This window comes from Mus musculus, chromosome 12 (assembly GCF_000001635.26).
Source record: "Mus musculus strain C57BL/6J chromosome 12, GRCm38.p6 C57BL/6J".
NCBI lineage: Eukaryota > Metazoa > Chordata > Mammalia > Rodentia > Muridae > Mus > Mus musculus.
This window is the reverse complement of record NC_000078.6, coordinates 29,847,510-29,870,803: the sequence shown is the minus strand read 5'-3', so window position 1 is coordinate 29,870,803 and position 23,294 is coordinate 29,847,510. Positions and strand designations below refer to the sequence as shown.

Below are 23,294 nucleotides of genomic sequence, written 5' to 3'. Positions count from 1 at the left end.
GAAAGGCCATGAATTTTACAAATAGAAAACCAGCTGAGCTGAGCAATGACACAGATATTTAATCCTAGTACTCAGAGGCAGAGGCAGGTGGATCTCTATGAGTTCAAGGCCAGCCTGGTATATAGAACGAGTTTCAGGACAGTCAAGGATATACAGGAAAACATTGCCTCAAACAAAAATAAATAAACCTGTTTAAGATTTATGAAGAAAGAGGCAGTGGAGGAAGAGAGAGAAAGAACCAGATAATTTAAATGTTCAAACGAAAACTTTCATTTTGCTCAGACAACATCCCGAGTACCAAAATGACCCTTAAGGTGTTAGAAGGACTTGGAGCCACAGAGCAGGTTCTGGACTGGCCACCAGTAGAGTTACTCTAGACTGGCTGGACTGAGTTGTCTGTAGCTCTCAGGCCATGGCTCCCTTTGCTGCTGCTGCTACAATCTCCAGCCTCTGCAGAGGAACGGTCACATGTCTATCTGTTTGGCCCTACAAGAGCCTTGTGAAACTGGGGGCAGATCTTATTACTGATTTTTCTAGATAAGAAAACTGAAATCCAGAAAGCTTCATTAACTTGCCAAGGCCCATGTAGCCAGGGAGCACTGAGTCTGAGTTCAGGATCTCTGGGTCCCTTGTTCTTTATTATAAAATGATGAGTGTCTGGGACAGCTGAGCTGCTGGGCTATAATGCCTAGAAGGCCGTTTTCTCAGTCACCTGCCCTCATCAGGCTCAGTGCAAAGCAGACATGGAAGTACCTACTGGCTCAGCTAGGTGTATAGATGAAGTGGTAAGGAATACTTTATAAAAAGAATAGCAAGCAAGATGCCCAAGCTATCTTCCCCTGAGCGCTCTGGGTCTGAGACTGATATATGAGAGTCCCAGACACTGAAGTGACAGTACAGCTGAGACCCACAGGAAGAATGAAAGTGGGCTTCGTATGAGGATATCCTGTGCTGTGCATTATTGACAACCAACCAAGGTGGTAATAGTTCAGGCTCTGGAAAGTGCCAAAGGCAGGCTGAGAAGTTAATCTGTTATCTAATAGAGTAATCCTGAAGCCAGGCCAGAATGGTTTCGAATAAGGTAAGGAAGGTGGAAGCCAAAGACAGAGTTTCACAACGATGCTAACGCTGAGAGAAGGGGATCTGATCCACAGGGGAGCAAAAAGTGCCTCAGTTTCTATTATGTTCTCTATCCAAAAAAGGAAGAGAAATGAAGCTAGAGTTCAAAGTAGACAGAGAAAGAAAGATATGACAGAGACTAAAGATGATCAAAATATGCCAGTTGGGAAACGTTTCTGAATCTGGGGTGGGGTGGTGGCAAATGAGGATTTCATCTGCAGTGAATTTGACGAGCTGATGGGCATTTTTATTTGATGATTTTAAACCTGATTTGCAAGTCTGATATAAGAGTTTTAAAATTGTACCATATTAGACAAGAGTGAGAAAAAGACATATTAGGAAATGGAATTCTTTTATCTTTGAAATATTTTGATCTTGGTTGTTGAAGTTTCAAATGTAGAAAGTTTTATTTCAATCCTTGTTGAAGATGGGTTAAAATTCAGTTTGTTAATCATCTTGGTGTACTAATTACCATTTTCCCCTGATACCACCTGTCTTCTCCCTCCAAATGGTCTCAGGGCTTTTCCAACCTGTTACTCTGTCACTCTGAGCTGGTTCTGGCCTCCCCGTGTGGCAGCCAGAACTCAGTGAGCTAATGTGCACAGTTCTGTGGGCATCAGATGGCGTCCAAGCACTGTGCAGACATCACGGGGTTGATCCTTATGACGATCTTAGATGACCCATCTGATGTAGTGCAGTCGGCCAGCACTGCGTCGGCCAGCACCGCTATCACTTTGCAGATGGAAAGGAGAAAGTGGGAAGCTCAAGGGCTTCAGGGCTGTGATGGCCAAGCCAAGGTCTGACCTCGGGAGTCTGCATTTTGGTCTGTGCCAACCTTGGATCTGCTTACTGTCCCACTGTGGCCTTCAGCTGAGCAACTTAAGTCACACAGATGCTGTGTGTGTGTGTAAATGTGCAATTTCTTTCACATCACACATATTCAGATATACCTCTAGGCCTTCGAGTAAATCTTAATAAAGCAATTTAAATATCTGGACTAAAATTTTAAAGGAAATACTCAGAGGGAAAAAAACAGTAGTAGAAACTTTCTCTACTCAGTCTCAGCAGCTACTCTCTTTAATGCCCATGTGGCACTGCAGCTGTTTCTGTGGCAACAGCTCTAGTAATGAATAGAAGGAAGAAAAAGAGACATTCCCTAGGGAGATGGCACAGTCCCCCAAGGCCACCCAAAGACAGGAATCAGCCACAGTGGCGTCATCCTGGCAGTGAGATTCGACAGAACCACAACTCAGCTGTGAACAAGGCATCATCATTTGTGAAAAGAATTCCCTTGAGGAAGGCCAGAGTACATAAATCAATTAGAAGTGGCAATCTGACCATCCACTAAGTTCCACTCTGTGTCCGTTATCGTTATGTGTCCACTCTGTGCGGGTTCTGGGTGCAGAGCACTGGGCAGCAGGCTCAAGTCCTCAAGTCAGGAGTCCTATATTCTACTGAGTTATCAGAGACATTGGCTCACACATGTGAACCTAAACTAAAAATAATGTGTGTTTAATCTAAAATAAGCAACAGAGCCAGACACCCAACAGATAATATTTTTCAGTGTTGGGTGACAGGCTCTGGGATGTAGTATACACCCAAAGCTATTTGGTCTGATGTGTTTTAAGCAGAAAATCTCTGACCTGCCAGCCATTTTCAACCTAGGAAATATCATGCAAATGATGGTAGGATGCAGGGATCTATTGGATAATCCTGTAGGAAGATAAGCAAACACTCAGGGACTCTCAACCAAGATGCAGGATGTGGAGGGAGGACAGAGGGCAAAGGCAAGAGGATATTCAACTCACCCCAAGGTAGAGGGAACGTCCAAAATACTTGGAATTTCATTATACGGCTCCCCACAAATAACCCAGCTCTTAAGACTTGATGAGCACACATGAATGAATTTCACTGCAAAAAGGTCCCGGTGGATGACTCTAGGAAGTCTTGGCTTCCTGCTCTGCAGAGCCGTTCAGGTCAGCTACTCACACAGGAGGATGAGTCATGCTGCACTGCTTCTTCACATTTTAGAGACTGATTTCATTTTGATAGAGATATCACTCTGTCGATTTCAGGTGACACTGGCTACCTTGTTTGCATATATACTATACGTGAAGGCCTGGGCACAACGTTGAAGGGCAAGTAGGTTTTCTTGATGGACAAGGACATAGCTTCCATTCCAGTGTTTGGTCTAAGAGTCGAGAATGTCTGTGTATCCTCCATTCTTTACTCTGCAGCTGCTGGTCCTAGTTCAGGGCTGAGATGTTATATGGCAGCAGAATATGATGCAACATTATTTTCTGTGTGCTACCCTTTTGTCATCTCCTTGTTACACTGTATCTGGGTTCCACTTGATTGCCATCATGGCCATTGCTCTATTCTTTGTCCCAGAAGGTAATGCCATTGTGATGCCCATGATTTTGGGTCCATTTCCACCCAGGCAACGGAATCTTGGTGAACCTCCTTCATAATATTTCTAAGTTTTATCATTTAGAAATAGCTACAATCCCAGAGACTGACCCATCCATTATTGTTCTCAACAGTTCTTCAAAATTATCTGGAGACTCAAAAATTGAGTTCTACAATGAGAATAGTTTCATTTGGCTCATTAACTTATTAGTCCTTGGACTTCTAATGATAGGTTGAACATAGGGGAAAGATGACCACATGTACAGACCCTACTTCCCAGTATGTGTCATGGGCTGCAGATGTCTACAGAGCAAGAGGGCAAATGCTGTCTCCTGGAAGAAGCCAGAACTCTCAGGAGAATGAGTACAAGGTGATGAGAGAGGCAGCTGACAGTAGAAATCAATCCGTTGTGCTCTTGTTGAAGGGTTAGATTACTATCAAGAGAAAGCTGTAAAACCATTTCAAGGATATATGACTGCATGGCAAGGGTGCAAAATATATCATACCATTTCTCAGGGTTGCATACAATTTAAATGGTTAATTGAAGAACTAATGGGTACTGGGAGTTCCTTACTATCCTTCATACCTACAGGTAAAATAATCTGAAAATATGCACCTGCCCTTCTGTATGGGGGCATCACCTTGACTTTCCCTCGTTCCTATACCCCACATGCATCTGGCAATAAGAGATTTAACTCTAGGTGGGCATTAGTCACAACAAAAGCTCAGATTGCCAGGGTTTGATCTGTTATTCCACGAGCCAACCTCCACAAAGACGTTCCTTTTCACTCCCTCTACCCTATGGTTTTGATGGTAAAATGTTAGTCTGAGAGAGAATCACAGGGCAGACTGAGAATACTGCCGCATTCTTGTTCTGTCTCCCCAAGATTGGTAGTCTCTTGTAGTTTTTGACTCTTAAGAGAGTCAAAGGTCAGGGCTGGTGAGATGGCTCAGTGGGTAAGAGCACCCGACTGCTCTTCTGAAGAGCGAAGTTCAAATCCCAGCAACCACATGGTGGCTCACAACCACCCATAATGAGATCTGATGCCCTCTTCTGGTGCTGTCTGAAGACAGCTACAGTGTACTTACATATAATAAACAAACAAACACAAACAAACAAACAAACAAATAAATAAGAGCCAAAGGTCCAATTTAAAATAAATAAACAAACAAACAAACAAACAAATAAGAGTCAAAGGTCCAATTTTGGTTTTTGGAACTCAGATTGACCCACATAAGCTGGTGCTTCATCAATACCACTTGTCTCCTGGGCCCTTGTTCCCAGGGCACATTTGCTCCCATTGGCTGTCCCCCTATTCCACTGCCTACTTCCTATGTCCATGAAGATCCTTTGCTTTCCCACCACAAGAGGAATATAGAAAGCCACATCAGGCAATGGGACCTTTTCCCTGAAAGCTTTCCTAAAAAGACTGACAATCTTTTAGTGGATCCAACTGCTGTTATGTTCTAGGACTTTCTCCTAACTCTCTGCACTGGCTTTGTTGGTATGCTCTAAGTATGAAGGCTGAGTCCACCTGTGGTCTCCCAGATGTCTGAAACCAGAGAGGGAGGGACTTGGATTATGTACTATGACAGGAAGTCTCTTAAAAACAGGTACGACTCATGAATCCCAAGAGACAAGTCAGACTTCTGCTGCCATTTCTACAGCCCAGATGAAAACACCAGTGCATCTATGAAATAAATGACTACCTGTAGTACTAGTCATAGAGTTTGTCAACCTGACTCAAACCTAGACACCTGAGAAGAGAGAATCTCAACTTGCTTCCATCATACTGACCAGTGGGCATGTTGGTGGGATCATTTTCTTGATAACTACCATCTCTGGGCAGGGAGGCCTGGGCTGTATAAAACTGGGCTGTATAAAACACGGTAGCTGAGAAAGCCAAGGAAAAGCAAGCTAGTAATGAATATTTCTGTGTCCTCTGATTCAGTTCCTGCCTCAGGGATCCTGCTTGAGCACCTTGCTTCCCTCAAAGACCGATCATAATCTGTAAGCTAAAACAAACCATGTTGTCCCCAAGGTGCTGTTGGTCAGTTTTAGTACAGCATAGGGAAAGCTAACTAGGACATTATGTCACACCCTATAGCATACTCGTGGTCAGGATCTACCCACAAAAGTCTCAGCCACAGAGAGGAGCATCATGTATCAGCCATGCAGATGAGGCAGGAGCCCTCACCAGTGACACCTGCAAAAGCAACACTAGGCATCAGTGTTTCTGTTCCTCACACTGCCTTCTTAGAATGAAAGCTTTGGTTATGTGGTCCTACCTTATATAACCACAAAGGGAAGAGACTGGAATCTCTATTAAGTAGAAAAGCACACTGCAAGACTGTAACTAATCAAAATATCAACATTTGATTATGAATATTTTCCTTTTCTTGCTTTATCATTTTTAATTTGTATTAGTTTTATATTCAAGCTTCATTTAAAACTTCCTTGCTTAGTGAACAGTGCATTTTTCTCTCTCACATATGTCAGTATTTAGTAGTTTTATACATTGTTTTAACTAATTTTCAATTGTTGTGGCCAAACAACATGACCAATGCAACTTATAAAAGAAAGTGTTTAATTTGGGGTTTATGGTTCTGAGGGCTAGAGTCCATGGCCACCATGTTGGGAAGCATGGGAGCAAGCAGGAAGGTGTTGTACTAGAGCAGTAGCTTAGAGTTTACATCTTGATTCTCAAGCAAAAGGGAGAGGGAGAGGGGGAGGGGGAGGGGGAGGGGAGGGGGAGGGGGAGAAGGGGAAGGGGAGAAGGAGAGGGAGAGGGAGAAGGGGAGAAGGAGAGGGAGAGGGAGAGAGGGAGAGGGAGGGGGGATTGTATATGGCATAGGCCTTTGAAACCTCAAAGCCTGCCCTCAGCAATATGCCTCCTCCAACAAGACCACACCTCCCAATCCTTCCCAAATAGTTCTACAACTGGGGACCATGTGTTTAAATATATGAGGCTATGGTGACCATTCTCATTCAAATCACCACCTTCCACTCCCTAGTCCCTATAGACTCATGGCCATACCATAATGCAAAATGCATTTAGTCTAACTTCAAAAGTCCCCATAGTCTTTCACATATACTTTGTGTATTTTTTAATTCTAATCAAGTGAAGAGTAAAGCATCACCCATACTTGACCACAGTAGGACAACATGAAGGATGGCTGCAGATGAAATGAGAAGGAGCCATTGATGCTGTAACGGTGCTGGGGTTAGGGTGGGTTGGGATGCCCATATGAACATGCCTAACTAAACTTCCACACAGGCTCCTTGCTGGCTATGATACTGAGAGTTAATTTAGATCTGAAGATTTACTTCAGTGACTATGATGTGCTTGCTGATTGATCCCTGGAACTCATGGTAGGAGAGAACTGACTATTTCTTCTGATCTCTTCATATTTCCCTACACACACACACACACACACACACACACACACACACACACACACACACACACACACAAATAAAATAAAAAAATAGAAAGCTAGATTAAATATGCATATTTGTATTCTAAAATCTATAAGTATAACAAACAGAAATGAGAAATGCCATGGGCATCACTGCCCTTTTCATGCAGAGCTGTTTCTACAGGAAGACATTACTAGCCGAAGCAAGCTCCAAAGGAGATATTCAAGATCTGAGTGGAAGACTAGCTTCTAGCAAAGCCTAACCATTCATCAACACATGTACTAATTACATTTTCTTACTAGAAGGGTGCCTGAACCTTCTTCCTACAACTTCTTAGCTTGGGTAAGAATTTGGTACCTGTATCAACACAATAAAGTTGGATATCAAAACCAAAAGTAAAAGAACCGAGCTTCACGCTGAGTTATGAATTACTCTCTTATAGGTCCTAAGCAGTGATGTTTCCAGTTATTTTTCTATGTAGCATACAAGGAATCCCCTGAGAAAAGTAATACTATGAAACGCATGTCATACTCGGTTCCAATCTGCCTGGAACAACATAAAAACAAAACAAAACAAAACAAAAAAACAACCCTTGCTGGGCGGTGGTGGTACACACCTTTAATTCCAGCACTCGGGAGGCAGAGCCAGGTGGATTTCTGAGTTCAAGGCTATCCTGGCCTACAAAGTGAGTTCCAGGACAGCCAGGGCTACACAGAGGAACCCTGTCTCGAAAAACAAAAACAAAACAAACAAACAACCCTTACTCTGTTTGCCATTCACTAGTTAGTGTAACAAAGACATCGAGGACCAAGATGGCAAACAATGAATAAGTTAGTCAGCTGCAGAAATAAAATGCTCCTACATTGTGACCAAAATGTAAAATGACTAAGGACAAGGTAACAGAGGCAGTGGGGCGTGACTCCCACTTGATCTAGGTGGGTATTTACATTAACAGATTTGTGCTATGTCGTTACTGGTGACCAAGAGCTCCTGAGCCTTTTGCTTTTACCTGCCGAGTGCTGGGATTACAAACATGGCTTAGCACTATCCTTTATGTATGCAGCACCGAGGAATGAACCCACGCCTTCATATATGCTAGGAAGCACTCTACAAACAGTGAAATCCTCCAAAAATTAACTAAGAACTCTGTCTTCAGGCACAGTAGCCTAATTTAAGTGGCTTGTGTCTACTGTGTGGGACAGTGTACAATGAACCGTCTGTCATTCCAGAAAGTTCTATCAAATTGTAAATCCACCTTATCAGAAGGTATTTGCACTGAATTTTCCTTCACAAACAAACAAGCAAACAAACAAACAGGTAGGACTATCATATCAAATCACCTTGTAAGATCAGGATGCTCATCGTTTCTTTTTATAGGAAACAGGATGTTTACACATATCAACTATAAATAAAAAACAATTTATGAACTCAAGGGACTCGGGTAATTTGAGAAGGAATCAGATGAAATCCAGTAGTTAGAAGAAAGATCTGCAAAAATGTGGCAAAGGACGGGAACCCGTGCTATGTAAGTATCCTCAGACTGTCATCCTGGGAGAGCACAGGCCATGGGAAGAGTAAGTGGTTACCATATCAGACATGCACACAAGTCAAAGCCAGGAGTCCTTGCTTCCCCATCCTCTCATGCCTGCGAGCAGTCTCTGTCCTGTCTGTCAAAAATTTCCAATTCAGAAAAACCGAAGAGAACCATGGCCTCTCCTGAATACGTCAGGAAAAAAATATTCTCCAACAAGCCTGTCAATAATTTCCCAAAGCGAACATCTACTTCATTTCTAATTTTGTTCATTTTACTCTGGATAACTATAAATTAGTGAAGTTTTTACATGATAAAACCCCCAGATTTACAATTAAAGTCCAGCCTAACTAAATGCCTACAACTGACTAGGCTTTCTGTCCTCACTCTGCATGGGCTGGCATCTGGTATAGATCCAAAGTCCCTGGAAATCTAAAGGCTTTTGCTTTTCAGAATTACCCCAGAGGAGCCATGGATGAGATAAAAATAGGCTCACTCCTAGAAAGTAGAAAGGGCTAGATCTAACAAGCAATAAATTATGAAGAACATTCAGATACCTATGTGTCACAAAAGGAAAATGCCTAGCCCAATAATCACAAAGTGTGTGTATGTGTGTGTACATTGTATGTGTGTGTATAAATCTATAGTATGTACTTATAACGATAAAAATCCAAATATAAGTGAAATACTTCTAAAATACATAAAATTAAAAGGGATAGGATATTGCCATATGGCTAATACGCATCAAATAAACTATATAATTCCAATACCCTTTTCAAATAAGAAATAACTAATGCCACTTTTTTCTTAGTTTGAAATCAACGAATTATCATTGTAATATCATTCCATAGTTTTTGATATCTGAATTAAACACTTTCTAATTTCTGCACGAGGAGTGAAGTGTGCCTCAAGGTCTCACTCATAATTTAAGGTACTCTCCCAAGTTTGTCATTACAAACCTTAACAAGGGCCAAGTGAAGGATGGAGAACAAGCTCTCTTGCCTGTGGAGGACAGACTCAACACTTCCCTCTCTAAGTCCAGGCTTAGCAGGTGAACTGCTGCAGTGCAAAGATATTCACAGTGGGTATCCAGGAAACGTAGCCAATTAAAGGTCAGCAGGATGCAGTGTCTGCTGAAGCCAGCCTCGCTTTCATCAACTTGCTGATATTTCAAGTGATTCCCTGGCCAGCCTGGGAAGACAGGTCCCCACTGAGAAAGCCAGGAATGGCTTAATGTTGGCTTGATTTTTTTCATAGATGTGTAAGGCTTGGGGAGATCCTGTGTGTGTTCATTTTTTTTCTTTTTTCTTTTCTTTTTTTGTTTTTTGTTTTTTGTTTTTGTTTTTAATAGATGGTGGTGGAGCTAGAATGAGGGCTCTGCAATTAAGAGAACTGGATGCTCTTCCTTGGACCCAGGTTCAACTCCCAGCACCCACATCGTTGCTCATGGTGGTCTATTATAACTCTAGTTCCAGGGGATCTGATCCCCTCATCTGGACTTCTCTGGCACCAAGTACACAAATGGTTCACGAACAAAACAGATGAGAAACATCTGTACATATAAAAAATAAAAAAATTTAAAAGGATGATGAGATACTAGTGAAAATTTAAGGTTTTCACTTTAAGTGCAAGATGGAGACTAGGGTTTGAAGGGGGGCCTTCTCAGTGTGGATAACCCTGCTGTCCCTCTAGATGTCCCAAGGCATCTTCCATGAGCACAGGAACAGCTCAACTTCCATCCTAGCTTGAAAATTGCCTTCCTGTCAAGGATGGCTGTTGTTGGTTTCCTATGAGAAGTCATTATTTCAATACTGGCCCACATTCTGACTTATGATGGCTACGTACATGCTCTGGACATGTGGAGGCAGTAGTAGGAGTGCTGGAAGGTAGGAGATATTTTTACAGTGCATGTTCCCTTTCTTTTCTTGGGCTGGGGAGACTCGAAGCTGGGGAGCTCCTGTATCTAAACTCTTCAGCTGTCCCAAGCCTGAGCCATCATCCTGCCAGCGGTCTCTTGTGGAGACTTGAACCATAGCACACAGCTTCTGCCATCATCCTGCTATAGTTCAGTCTCTGGTCTCTACCGTTCCAGGATACTACTTGGAGCTCTGAAAACTAGTCCTTCTTGAGTGCTAGGACAATGTCTACCTCATTACCTTACCATGGACATATCTGCTGCAATTTCTAGCCAGCTGCATACGCTTCCCTAGGAATATTGTCATTTCAGAAACATCAACTCCCTTGACTGTTTTCCCTCTCTTGTGGATGTTTTCTAAAGACCCGGGGATTACTGGACCTTGGCACTGTTAGCTATACTGGCATCCACTAAATACCATCTGAGCTAGGCCAGTGCTAGTCCAATCTACAGATATATATAAATAAACCGAGGCAAGAAGAGATTACCTACTGCTAGGCTAAAGGGTCTATGGTCTGAATTTCATGTTGTAGCAGGTAGTTCATGAGCAGAGAAGTTCTTGGTCGTAATGCCTGCTGTTCTTATATTATTTGAATCTGATGGCTTACTTTATGAAGTTGTTATAATCTGCATTGGAGGTTGTAAGGCACAAACACATAGCAAAGCGAAGTTGGGTCTGGATAACTCTGAAGTTTCCATAACATTGATCTCTGTTCACTGTTTACTTGTATCGGTGTGTGTGTGTGTTGGGGATCAAGGTGGATGCTTTCAGTTACTCATTCCATCTTGCTAAACTCATACCTGACAAACAAACAAACAAACAAACAAACAACTAAATGGGCTCTAGAAATTAAGCTCCTGTCCTTGTGCTTTAAAGCAAGCACTTTGTTGACTGAGCTACTCCCCAAGTCTATGCCCTTCATCTTCATGGAAAACCAGCACACCAGACACAGGGATTCTGAGAAGGCAGTTCATGTGAAGACTCCACTCAGCTCAAGTTTTGTTTGTTCCCCTTATCTTCTGTGACCCTTGACCAAAATGGCCTGCTTACCCTAGCCTGAGTTTCTAGAGTTGTACAATGGACTGGAGCATGCTTACAGCCTTTTCTCACAAAGGTGACAAACTGAAGAAACACTATCAACTGTCAAGATCCTGACAAGCAGGACATGTTTCACTGTGACAAGATAGAGCTTGTCCTGAAACTTAGGGACAGAGAATAGGAGCAGTAGCTAATTCTCAGGGCCAGTCGGGCCCAAGTCCCAACAGATTGTGTCCTGAGTGATCAGCAGAAGGACAACTGTATTCTACATAAGAGACACGGTCCTCTCAAGAGGTGTCCTAGGTACCCAGGGCCAAGTCAGCTGCTGAACAAATCAATTTTCCTAACAGGACAGGACAGGATATATAAATACTTTCCTCTATCATTCCCTTCAGTGGAGACCAGATCTCACAACAACTTTTGGTCATAAAAGAGGCTTACTTTAAACAGAGGTCGACATACCTTTCTGCTAAGAAAACATGTTTGTCTGTTAATAGCAGACACATAGGGAGGGCAGGTATAATTCTGAAAGTTCTGGATATTTACTATTGTACACAGACCACTCTACAAATGAAGATGATGTCCTGGAGGTCTAAAAATGGAGAGTTTCCCATTCCCTTACACAGTGTGCGCTGGGCAAGAGATACATGAATAGACCACATGAACAGTCTCCTGCCCCTGCCCAGGGCTTACAGCCATACATGGAAACCAAAAACGCTCAAAAATAATAGTGAGCTTTAATATTTTGGCTCAGTTTTATTTAATTAATTCTTTGAATTATAGGTTATTTTAAAACAAATGCAAGTTTTAAGGGTTGCATTTGGCCAAGATTCCTGTAGGTCCTGTAAATCCCAAGAACCCAGGGCTGATGCTTATAGAGATTAAAATCTGTAAGCATGGACAGCAAATTCAATAAGAAGTGGGACCTACCTGCCCCATCTCCATAATGATGAATCCCCAGTCAAATAACACAAGCCAAGACTAACCTCAGTTCAAAGTTGTTTTCCCAGCAAATATCTTCAAAGCAGCATTGCAGTTTCCCTAAGCTAATGATACATCTAAAAAGACAGAAGGATCTGGCTGAAGTGTAAGCGGACGCCTGTTCAGCTGGGGCCACTGTAAGGCTCATAACTCCTGTCTGAAGCTGGTTTTCTTGGCTTAGATTAGTTACTGAGATGGCTGAGACCCAACACAGGCTGGCATTTGCTAGTGTCTGCCACTGAACATGACTCTTAATAGGAAAGGTACCTTGCTCGGTCAGGAGGCTGACTCTTCAAAGAGGCCGCCATGGCTGTAGCTGCCTTTGGAGAGTTTTAGACAATGACATTTGAAGAGGACAAATGTCCTTTAGAACTAGATTTCACATTCACAGCTCCTCCTCAAAGGTCCCCTTACTTCTCCTCACTCCGTCCTTTGCCTCTTGTGGCCTCAGTCTCATACCAAGGGTGGGCAGGGATGTACTTGGATGAACGGTGCTCCGTCCTCTGGCCCTCAGGTCTCCCTCCCCCCAGGACACGTGATGTGCAAAACACACACCAGGGGCCCAGGAGCCACTCCACAGTGCTGGTAAGATTCATGAACATTTTAATGCATATTTAGCTTACATATTGCACATAATTAGGCACAAATGATTGATTTCTTCTTAAAACTATCCCACAGGGGCTGTTCTAGATGACTGAGCAGAGTGCTACCTATACAGTCTGAGAGTTTTCAGTCAGTGTGTCATTCAGCAACTTTCATTTTGTCCATGGCTAAGAACCTTCTTATAATGCTCACCTATAAAAATTCAGTGCTGTAAGTGAAAAGAAGAAAATTTCTAAGACATCTCATTTGGTAGCTGAGGTCATTGGGACCCACTTCCTAACATAGTTATTGGTAGTAGAGGGTGTTGTATGAAGAATAACCTGGAACTTGACTCAGTTTCTTATCCAGGTGAGCTGCGACTGTACAACTGACCACAGAGTCAATACAACTGCAATGGGCACATCATGAATTGTTCTAAGCTGCGGTATCTCTCAAGGATGGTTTGTGCTGCTCTGTTTGGGAAAGTACACAGCAAACCTTCCTGATTTCTACAAGGAAATGATGGTCTGAGAGCCATCAGTGAAAAAGCTAAGAGAAAAGGCTATCATATCATGATGGTGTATTTATTTATTCATTTATTTATTTTGTGTGTAGAGAACATATTGTCAAGTTAAAAAGTGGCTGTTTAAGTTTTACTCTCTTTAAAGAAGTCACCAAATCTTTAGTTTTGAAGTCCCATTAACAGAAACAGATCATTTTAGGAAATTAGTCAAGTTTAGATTTCCCAGCAGGAATTAAGCAAAGGTTTCCCAGCAGGGGTCAAGCAAAAAAAAAAAAAGACTTATTTGCAAAGACAAACAGAAAATGTGTATAACTTAGATGAGCCCAAACCAGGCAAACTGTCTGTTTTCTGGATGGTACAACCTTCTGGCAGGAAGCAAAAGAGGAGGGCACTGGCCAAGACTATGCTGTCTGGAGGATGTGAGGGCAACAACTTCCTCTGAGGATGCTGACGAGAAGACCAGCCATCTCTCAAGATGAAATGAGACAAGGAGAACTGTGGCTTGGAGAAACAGCAGGTCTGCCTGAAATATTAGATGTCTGAAAACATTAAGCCCAACACTAAAAGATGTAAGACAATGTGAACTACTCCATCAGAAAAATGTTCTGGTCCCAGGTCTCAAAAACAGTAAGCAGTCAGAAGCAATGTACAAGTCACACAAAAACTAGTTTCTTGTTTACAGGTGGCCTGCTGCAACTGGAGATATACCAGGCTTTTGCAAAGAATTCCTCATCAAGAGATTCAAAGGAATGCTGCCCCATCCTGATGTGCTGGCCAAGATCCAAGTGCAGTTGGTTACATTTTGATCATGAGGGAAATGTGGGTTGAAGCCATAGCAAAAAGACGCCTGAGCAAAGTGTGCTGGATTGTTGCTCCTAAGGGTGTTGCTTTGAGCTGCTAAAGCTATTTGTCCATCAGGCACTGATTTAAATGCTGCTAGACCGTAAGGCAAGAGGAAGCCCTCGAGCTGCTCACAGTTTGTGAAGACAACGGCAAGGCAAGAGTCCTGCAATTGGCAGGAAGGCTAGTTCAGGACGTCAACGGCAAGGCAAGAGTCCTGTGTGCGACAGGAGGGCTAGTTCAGGAAGTCACTGAACATGAGCAGGTGGTCTATGGCACTAGGGCCCTGGACAGGGAGCCTGAAAAAAATGACATGGGTGTCAAACAGAAGGCTATGCTCAGGTCACCCCTAGACTATGGTCATGGGGCTGGGGGTGGGGCAGCATCTTCCTAGCCATGCAGAGGACAGAATGGTAGGGAAGGTCAGGGAAGCAAGGGTTGTCATTTGAAGGGTAACTGCTGTCATCACGCTGTGCGGTCAAGTTTGGCCTTTTGTCCTTATAGACACCTAAGAGTCCACACTGAGTGGAGTGGGTAAGGTTTCAATGTTCTTTTTATCATTTCACTGGCTCCTTCTGTAGCCTGCTTGAAAATGAGTGGTGTACACTCAGTTACAAAGGAGAACAGTCTCATTCTGCTGCTGCTGGCTCTGGGCTCGTACAGATGCCAGACTTATGTTTCCAAGTTCTAACAGAGAGCAGAGGGAACTATGGCTAGTGTGTGTGTGTGTGAGTGTGAGTGTGAGTGTGAGTGTGTGTGTGTGTGTGTGTGTGTGTGTAGTTCAGTGCCAACACCACACAGATTTCTGAGCTGTCACTGGCCTAGGCAGTGTTTAGAATGAAGACTACAAGTTTAAGGGCTGGCTGTTACCAGGTAGATTTTTATCTCTGGTGTCCATTTTAAAAAATTTTAGACAATAATTTTCTGAACATTTAGGTAACACTGAAAACATTTTTCCTTGGGAGAAATGCATATCTGAAGACAAACATTTCCAGATAGAAATGGCATGATATGAAAGAACTGGAGAGCACCCAGCTCCACTAGGCACAGATGTCACTGGAGACCCCTTCCCAGACAATCCACTTTCAAACAGGACACTGTTTTCTGTGAGCTAACAGCAATGAGACTCTTAAAAGAGACTTGGTGACACGAATGCTTACTTGAGCTCTTGGGAACTGGTGGCCAGCATACTTCGAATGCTTTTGTCCGCCAGGGGGCAGCCAGACAGACTGTAAGACAGGCCAGGAGACACAGTGAGTGGACCCTTAGGCGGTGACAGCACCCGAACAACACAACACAAAGTTGAAATTAAAAGTTCAATGCAGAGGTGCAGTGAGCCAAGTGCTGTATACTGCAGGATTGTATTACTAACTCTGAGTGCCATCAAGAGTGTGTTTAAGAAAACATTTCTGTTAATAATTTGAAGAAAAAAAATCAGACAAAATACATGTTCTTTTTGGTTTAAATTTTTGGGAAGAATTTTTGTGAATCTGGGTGTCCTAAGGTTAACAATCCTTGTGTAACTTGTAAATTAGCATGCTATGAAGGGAAGCATACAGCACTCAGAGTGTTGACACAGAAGCCAACATTTGTACTTTGACAGCATTGTTGAGGTAAGCTGAAAACAATAAATTGAAAGACGGAATCCACCATGATAAAAATGAAGTCACACCTTCAATGTGAGGCGTAATTACCAGTCACATGACCACTCCCATTATACCCTGGAGTTGGACATCTGCCACCAAACAAAAACAAAGAGAGCCAGAATAGTATGTTAAAAAAAAAAAAAAAACAAACTTAAGAAATTTCATTGTTTCCAGTTTAGCTGCAACGGGCATTAAGCACCCCGGAGAAAGCTGCCAAATGCAAAGGGTTAAATGAAATGGCGCCTGCACACAGTAGAGCATCACTGAGAGCAAGCAGGTGTAAGGCAGTCTTTGGCTCTGCTCAACTGCAGCTGGAGAAATTCTCGGGCCGCAAGCGTGCATGCTCAAACAGCAAGGCCTGTTCAAACAGGTCTGTTTCTTAAAAGTAAGCCCGAGACAGGAGCCGTATGATGAACCAGCAAGCCACCTTATGCTATGCTTACGTTATTAAGTCCTTTTTGCTTTCCTTGCACTGAGGGTACTTGGGTTTGGGGCTTGGGATGGTCACCTCCCCTGGATACCGTCTTTCTTCCAGAGCCTCCTGGAATGGGTCCAAGTCTTCTGGCTGTAGACAGAACACAGCTTCAGAACCACATACAGCAAACAAACTCACCAGCGGAAGGTCCCTGGCTGCATGGCTGCCCTGTCTGTTCTTTTGCATCTCATATTTAAAACCCAAATGTATCTTTATTGTGATGAGGTCATTTGGAAAACACAAGGTGATCTGCCCATGGATCGTGCTCAGGATCAGTGGAGAGTCTAGAAACCAGAGGAACTACTCTACCTGGTCTTTTTTTAAAATCTAGAATCCAAGGCTTTCCTGGACAGTATGCATGTGTGTAGCTATGGCAAGAGACACCATTTAGAGTGGATTTCTGGCCAGTCAATGGTTAGTGTTTCATGTATATGTACTTTCCACATCAAGGCAATAGAAGACCAACTATGTTAATGTTGTAATATAAACCAGTTTTTAAAGTACCTATTTTTGGTGATTCCATACAGAACTAATCTAGGTTTTCCTAGAGAGGACAATGTTCACTATTCCTATTTCCTAAGTCCATGCTACAAGCTAAAAGGCAAGTTTACTTCTGAATGGTCTATTGTGAAGAGGCTTTTGTTACTGGAGGGAAGCTTAATTTTAATTAAAATAAATTTAGAAACTATTACTTCTTTCTTAATGGTCATGGTTTAACTGTGGGACAAAGAACCCTTACATTTAGCTTGACATTCAAATTTGATTCCATTTATATAAAGCCTAAGTATTTAATTCCATTTGAAGATTAAGGATAAGAGCCTCCATAGGGTCATATGTTTAGATACCTGGGCAGCAGTTCCTGGAACTTTTTAAAAAGATTTAGTGTGGCCTTGTTGTTATAGAAGGTGTTTTAATGGAGGTGGGCTTTGGGGTTTGAGATGTGAGCTCTTAGCATGCTGCCATGCCTTCTTTCTGCCACTGTGGACTCTAATGCTCTGAAACTGTACACCCAATTAAACCCTTCCAATTTTAAGTTGCCTTGGCCATGTTGTTTTATGACAGCAACTGAAGAGGAACAAGGGTAGACTGCGCCTACGCTGAGTGAGGCAGCACATATCTCTATATCTAGCATTGGGGGTGGGGTGTGGTGACAAGGCAGGGATCACTGTAACTTTGAGATCAAACAGGACTACACAGTACGAAAACCCAAAAAAGGCTCAATGCAAGACCTGTCACCAGTCCCTTTCCCACTCTAAGTCATTGTTAGTCTGATGAGGGCTCCAAATTCTACTCTGATTTTATTCTTTTTTTTTTCTTTTTTACAATGGATAAATATGAGAACTTTCAGAGTTGAGCATTGAAAAAGGTCTAAAGTAAAGAAAAGAGGTTCTTAGTCGGGCATGGTGGCACACAATTTTAATCCCAGCACTCGGGAGGCAGAGGCAGGCAGATTTCTGAGTTCAAGGCCATCCTGGTCTACAAAGTGAGTTCCAGGACAGCCAGAGCTATACAGAGAAACAAAACAAAACAAAACAAAACAAAAAACAAAACACCAAAAAAAAAAAAAAAGAAGAAGAAAAGAAGTTCTTGGGGCCGGGGAGATGGCTGATGGGTAAGAATGCTTGCCTTGCAAACACAAGGACCAAAGTTTGAATTCCCAACATCGATGTAAGAAGTTGGATGTGGTGTGGGTATTGTTAGCGTCAGTATTGGGAAAGGAAAAAGAAGCACAAGAGTCTACTGGCAAGTCAGTCTCATTAGACAGTGAGCTCCGTGAGGCCCTGCTGTCTAGAGACATAAGGCGGAGAGGGCCATAGGAAGACAGCCTTCTCTGATTTGTGAATGTGGGTACCCCCATACATTAATACCCATAAGCACAAGCACACCAAGAAAGAATATCTTTTAGATCAAGTGGTACTCTATTGCATAAGTAAACTAATTTAAAAACCCAAACTAAAATATATACTTTAACATAGGCATTTTAAAAATACTGCCATAAACAAAGAATCAGATGACTGTACTAAGATGTATTATACAAGAAGTACAGTCTAAGTGCTTGAGCTTATTTGTAGCACACACTAATAAGTACTTATTTTAAATGCAATTGGGTCTCACTATATAGCTCAAGTTGGCCTAGAACTCTGGACCCTCCTACCTATACTGCCTGTACACTGGGGTTACAGGCATGTGCCACCAAAACTCCTACCTATACTTTATCATAAAAATACAGTATTGATTTGTTGAAAATAAAATAATATGATCCTTTCTTTAATTTCCTAGAGAAACAACTTGTAATTATACATATTTATTAGAAAATAAAGTCTGAAACAGTCCATAGTCTGTTTCTCTCAAATCAATATCAGTTGTATATCTCCCCTGAATCAACCAAAACTGTTCTCTGAGTCCTTGTCAGCTAAGCATCAAATTTAGGAAGAAAACGCATTTTCTTTTGAAGAGTGTGAAAATGACTCTTATTCCTTAAGGCCTCTCTTGGCTCCTAACAAATACATGCAGGGGCAAGGAGAAGGTACTCTCACATCACAATTCCTTACGGTAATCTCTTTGGGCTCATCCTCATCTACCCTCCGAGGCTTCATTTTGGTGTAGTCTACAGGCAAGTCCCAGCAATCCCCCTCGCTCAGCTGGAAGCATCGGCTGCTCATCACGGCCTGCTGCTGCGGAGACATGGGTTCCAGGGGTGTCAGGACTGGGCAGCAGCTGTCTCGAGGCCTCTGCTTGTTCATGCTCAGGTCCAGGGTGCCATTCTCATCCACCTCCATGTCTGGGTTCTGTTGAAAGAAAGATGTCTAACCCAGAGGGCCTGACTGCCTTCCCATCCTTCCCTGACTAAGGATGACCATTAGCTAAGACTGAGTTTATCACCCACTATTGCTCCCTCAGTAACTCCCAGGTGGACTATCACCATCCGCAGGCAAGCTCGCTACCCAGGCCTACCTGAGAGATTGCTTGGAAGAGTCACTCATCCATCCATCCATCCATCCATCCATCCATCCATCCATCCATCCATCCATCTATTAGCCATCCATCTATCCACCCACCCAATTTCCCTCGTCCATCACCACTTCAGCAATGTACTCATTGGTCCTTCCCCCATCCATCCACTGTCCACCTCTATCCTTCCATCATACAGCAGCTTAACTATCTTCCTGGCATTCTGTTGATGATAATAATTTCAGAATGGGGGAAAAGAAAAGGACTTGAATGTTGAAGAAGGGATGGAGAAGGTACGAGAATTTTCCTTCTGAGATGGAATCCGGGGCCAGATTTCCATTTTAGAACTGTTGGTATGCAGTATAGTTTCCCAAGGCCCTATTTTGGAGATTCTGGACTGAGCTGACCTGGATATCTCCATATCTGCTACTGTGTCAAATAGGTAAAAAACAAAAAGACCCCACAAACACACACACACACACACACACACACACACACACACACACACACACACACACACACACTCACGCGCATGCCTTTTAATAGGCCAAGGTCATCAGTCAGCTTTGCTGGCAGAGGGGCGAAGGCATTTAGATGGCAGTGAACAAGCAATGTCAAAATAAACCTTGATTTTCTCAGGAGAGTGACCTCTAACCTGAATGACCCTGTGGCCTCTGATGTCTAGCCACCTGTCCCTCTGGTTGGGAAGGTAACGGGCACACAGGACAAGCTGCACTTTCATATATTTTTCAGTGCTGCTGTGACAGAACTCTGTCAAAGCAGGCCAGATTTCAAGCTTTGCTACTAATTTAGACCACATCATATTGAAGCCATTATCCTAATCTTAGTATTCTTCTTAAAAAAGGAAAAACCAAACAACCCTGGTGGAGATGCCTATCTCTATTCTTTCACAGCGATGGCTTGCTTCTGCACTAGCCTTCAGTAGCCCAGAGGTCCATGAAGAATGCATGTCTCCTGACACTATCCCACTACCGTGGAGTAAAACCATCAAAGGAATAAAAGCTGAATGTGACCGAGCGGCCTTCCTCTGATCGCATAAATCACAATGATTTATGACAACCACTGCCAGCACCTAGAACCTTCAGTTACAGAGGGCAGGTGGCACAGGTAAGTGCACAGGCTGCACTTTCTGACACACTGCTTCCTGCCTAGAGCCCTGCAGAGCCTGCTCACTCTCTTCCCTACCCATGCTAATGGCTTCTTCTTCTGCTCTGGGTGCCAGAGCTGCAGTGGGCAGAGTGCCCACGTGGTGGAAGGAGAGAGCCTCTGCTGGCTACTCTCTGATCTCCATAGATGAACCATGCTTCTCTCCACATTCATACATACATGTAAGTAATAGCTTAATAGGAGAAATGGATCTAGGTGTATTATAATCTCAAAATAAAAAATAATAAGTAATTTTCATGATAAATACAATTTCTTCTAACAGATGAAGAACAATAGACACCATTCCCTGAGTGCTGCCATCTCTTGTAGCACCAAGGCGCCTCCAAGCTAACAGCTTTGGCTGAGACCACAGACAATCAAGAGTGCAATCGGATGTCACTTCTTGGCTTCTCTGACCTGTGAGACCTACTAGGCACATGGTGAAGGAACAGCCTCACATTTATCTAAAAATGCTGCCACTAAACTGTCTTGTTTAAATGTCAAGTTGTACCTCTTTTTTGGTTTTGTGTACTATTCAACTGAGACACCATAAAGACCATGGGTGATGGCTGTGCTAATGTCCCAGGCACAAGTTAGGGCTGGAGGGGACCAAGGCCTTTCTTTGTTCTGAGGCACAGGGCTATAGGGCTGGCAGTGAACGAACTCATAGACAGCTCCCATGGGTCATGGCTGGGGCCCTGGGCATACCCGGGCAGTACACAGGTCCTGTGGCTTGGTGGACAGGTTCTGTGGCATTTCACGACAACGTGTGGACAGGTTGAGAATGGCTGTGGCTGCCATGTGTGCGGCCTCCATGTCATGTGTGTAGTCAAAGCTGCTCTTGCTACACGTGCTACTGGCGCTGCTGCCACCACCACAGCTGAGGTTGCTGCTGCTGCTAGGTGCATAGCTGCTGGTGGTGCTGCTGCTGGGGCTGGCATTCTTGCAGTACCGCTTGGCTGCAGAGACAGAGGACAGTGTGGTTAGGCCCTGCACCCAGGATGCAGGATACACAATTGGTCCTGACCACCTATCTTTATACACAAAGAAATTAGGGTTATTCATGAAGAGCCCAGATTCTGTCCCCTTCCACACTGTGCATGCTTGAAGGAACAGATAATTAGGATGACCTTGGGAGAGGATCACCCTTGTTTTGACAGGCTACTCATGTCTGCTGCAGCATCTACCCACTTGGGTAGGACAGGACTTGGCTACTGCGACATCAAGAGGTTGACCACTCTTTCTAGCCACATGTGGCTGTGGATATCAACCTGTGTTGTTGACCCAGATCCTCAGGATCTCCAAGAACCACCACTGAGGCTATGAGGACTACAGGCTTTGTAAAGTAAGTTTCTGGCAGTGCATGCATACCAACTATTGTGAGCCAAACACCTCTGTCCTGTGATTTTTAGACAGGCTTCTGGATAGAGGAAAGGATGAGCTTGCCCTGTGCCCAAGGACAGAGACCTGTCCCTGGTGAGCATGGGACACCAGAGGGTACCTGGAGCAGCTCTTTATTTGCCTGCAGGGTGTCTTTCCTTACAGATACCTTGATTAGCATTCATTCATGGCAGCACCCTCATATACAACCAGCAGCTATTTGGGGGAAGGGTTAACTTCAGAGCTGCTTCACTGCCTCTCCTTCATGGCTGATTTATTAGCATGGGTCCTTTACACTAACACAGAGGCAGAGCTAGTTGAGCTCACAGAATATTTATTTTCACCAAGACCAGATATTCCACATAGAGACGAGACTCCCTGCCCAGCCTCCTCAGAGTGAGGAATTATCTAAAGAGAACTGTTAAGGGAATAGAGAGGCACTGAGGGGAGGGGCCTTAGACTGGCCACTGATCCTAGCTGATGACCTGAGGGTCTTTATGATTTTGGCAGTTGTCCCCCAAAGAGGAAGAAATACACAAAATGAACCATAAACCTCATGTGACTAACAGGTTTTGCAACCCATACTATGAAATTATTTCCAAACACTAAAGAGTGAAATGACCCTCACTGGTAATGTGAGTTTGGATTAAATGTCGCCTGCTTCATACTTGGGGAGATACGGTATTGGGAAAACATTTTAATAAAACTCAGGGTACTTCGGATAAGGCCATGATGATCAGATCCTGGGGCAACAGTGACTACCTCATTCTAACTTCAGCCATTACACTCAGAAACAAAATGCACAAACAACTGTTTCATCCCGGTATCTTCTAAGGAACCACAGACGGTTTCAGTACAGCTCCTGGAGGACAAGAAGCCACTTGGACACACTGGTAATTCTACAGTGTTAGTCAGGTACCTGATCAACCTGAGTAGCACAGGGCAACTCCTGTACTGGGAGCCACCTGCTTGCTCTCTTCTCTCTTTCTAAATTCCATTAGCATGATTACAGAACTGCAGCCATGAGCCCCTGAGTGACTGAGGACAGTACAGGGGACCAGGCAGAGGCCTGCACATGGGCCCAGTGGGTGACACTGGACTATATGTGCAATGCTTTGAAATGTTGTGGATGTGGTCTCACATTAATGACTCTGCATCATTTTTTTTTTTTGATAAAAAATAAGAGCATGAAATCAGTAGAAAAACTCTATACCACATATGAGGTTTCTGAGATAAAGCTCACCAAATAGTGTGGGCCGGTCTAGAATAGAAGAGCCTCCTGCATCTACCTGCCACGTCACAATGCTGGTGTTA

At 43.4% G+C, this 23,294-nt stretch overlaps 1 protein-coding gene across 51 annotated transcripts in view; it reads right to left on the bottom strand.

Moving 5' to 3' along the window:
- The window catches only part of Myt1l (myelin transcription factor 1-like), a 395,627-nt gene that overhangs the window by 52,413 nt on the left and 319,920 nt on the right, over positions 1 to 23,294 (bottom strand). For all 51 annotated transcript variants that reach the window (XM_017314969.2, XM_011243819.3, XM_030246582.1 and 48 more), the window contains 4 exons: positions 21,309 to 21,559; positions 19,034 to 19,270; positions 16,450 to 16,571; positions 15,521 to 15,589 (listed from right to left, as the gene is read on the bottom strand). In XM_017314969.2, coding sequence (XP_017170458.1) covers positions 15,521 to 15,589; positions 16,450 to 16,571; positions 19,034 to 19,270; positions 21,309 to 21,559 — 679 coding nt within the window. The remainder of the gene's footprint in view (positions 1 to 15,520; positions 15,590 to 16,449; positions 16,572 to 19,033; positions 19,271 to 21,308; positions 21,560 to 23,294) is intronic.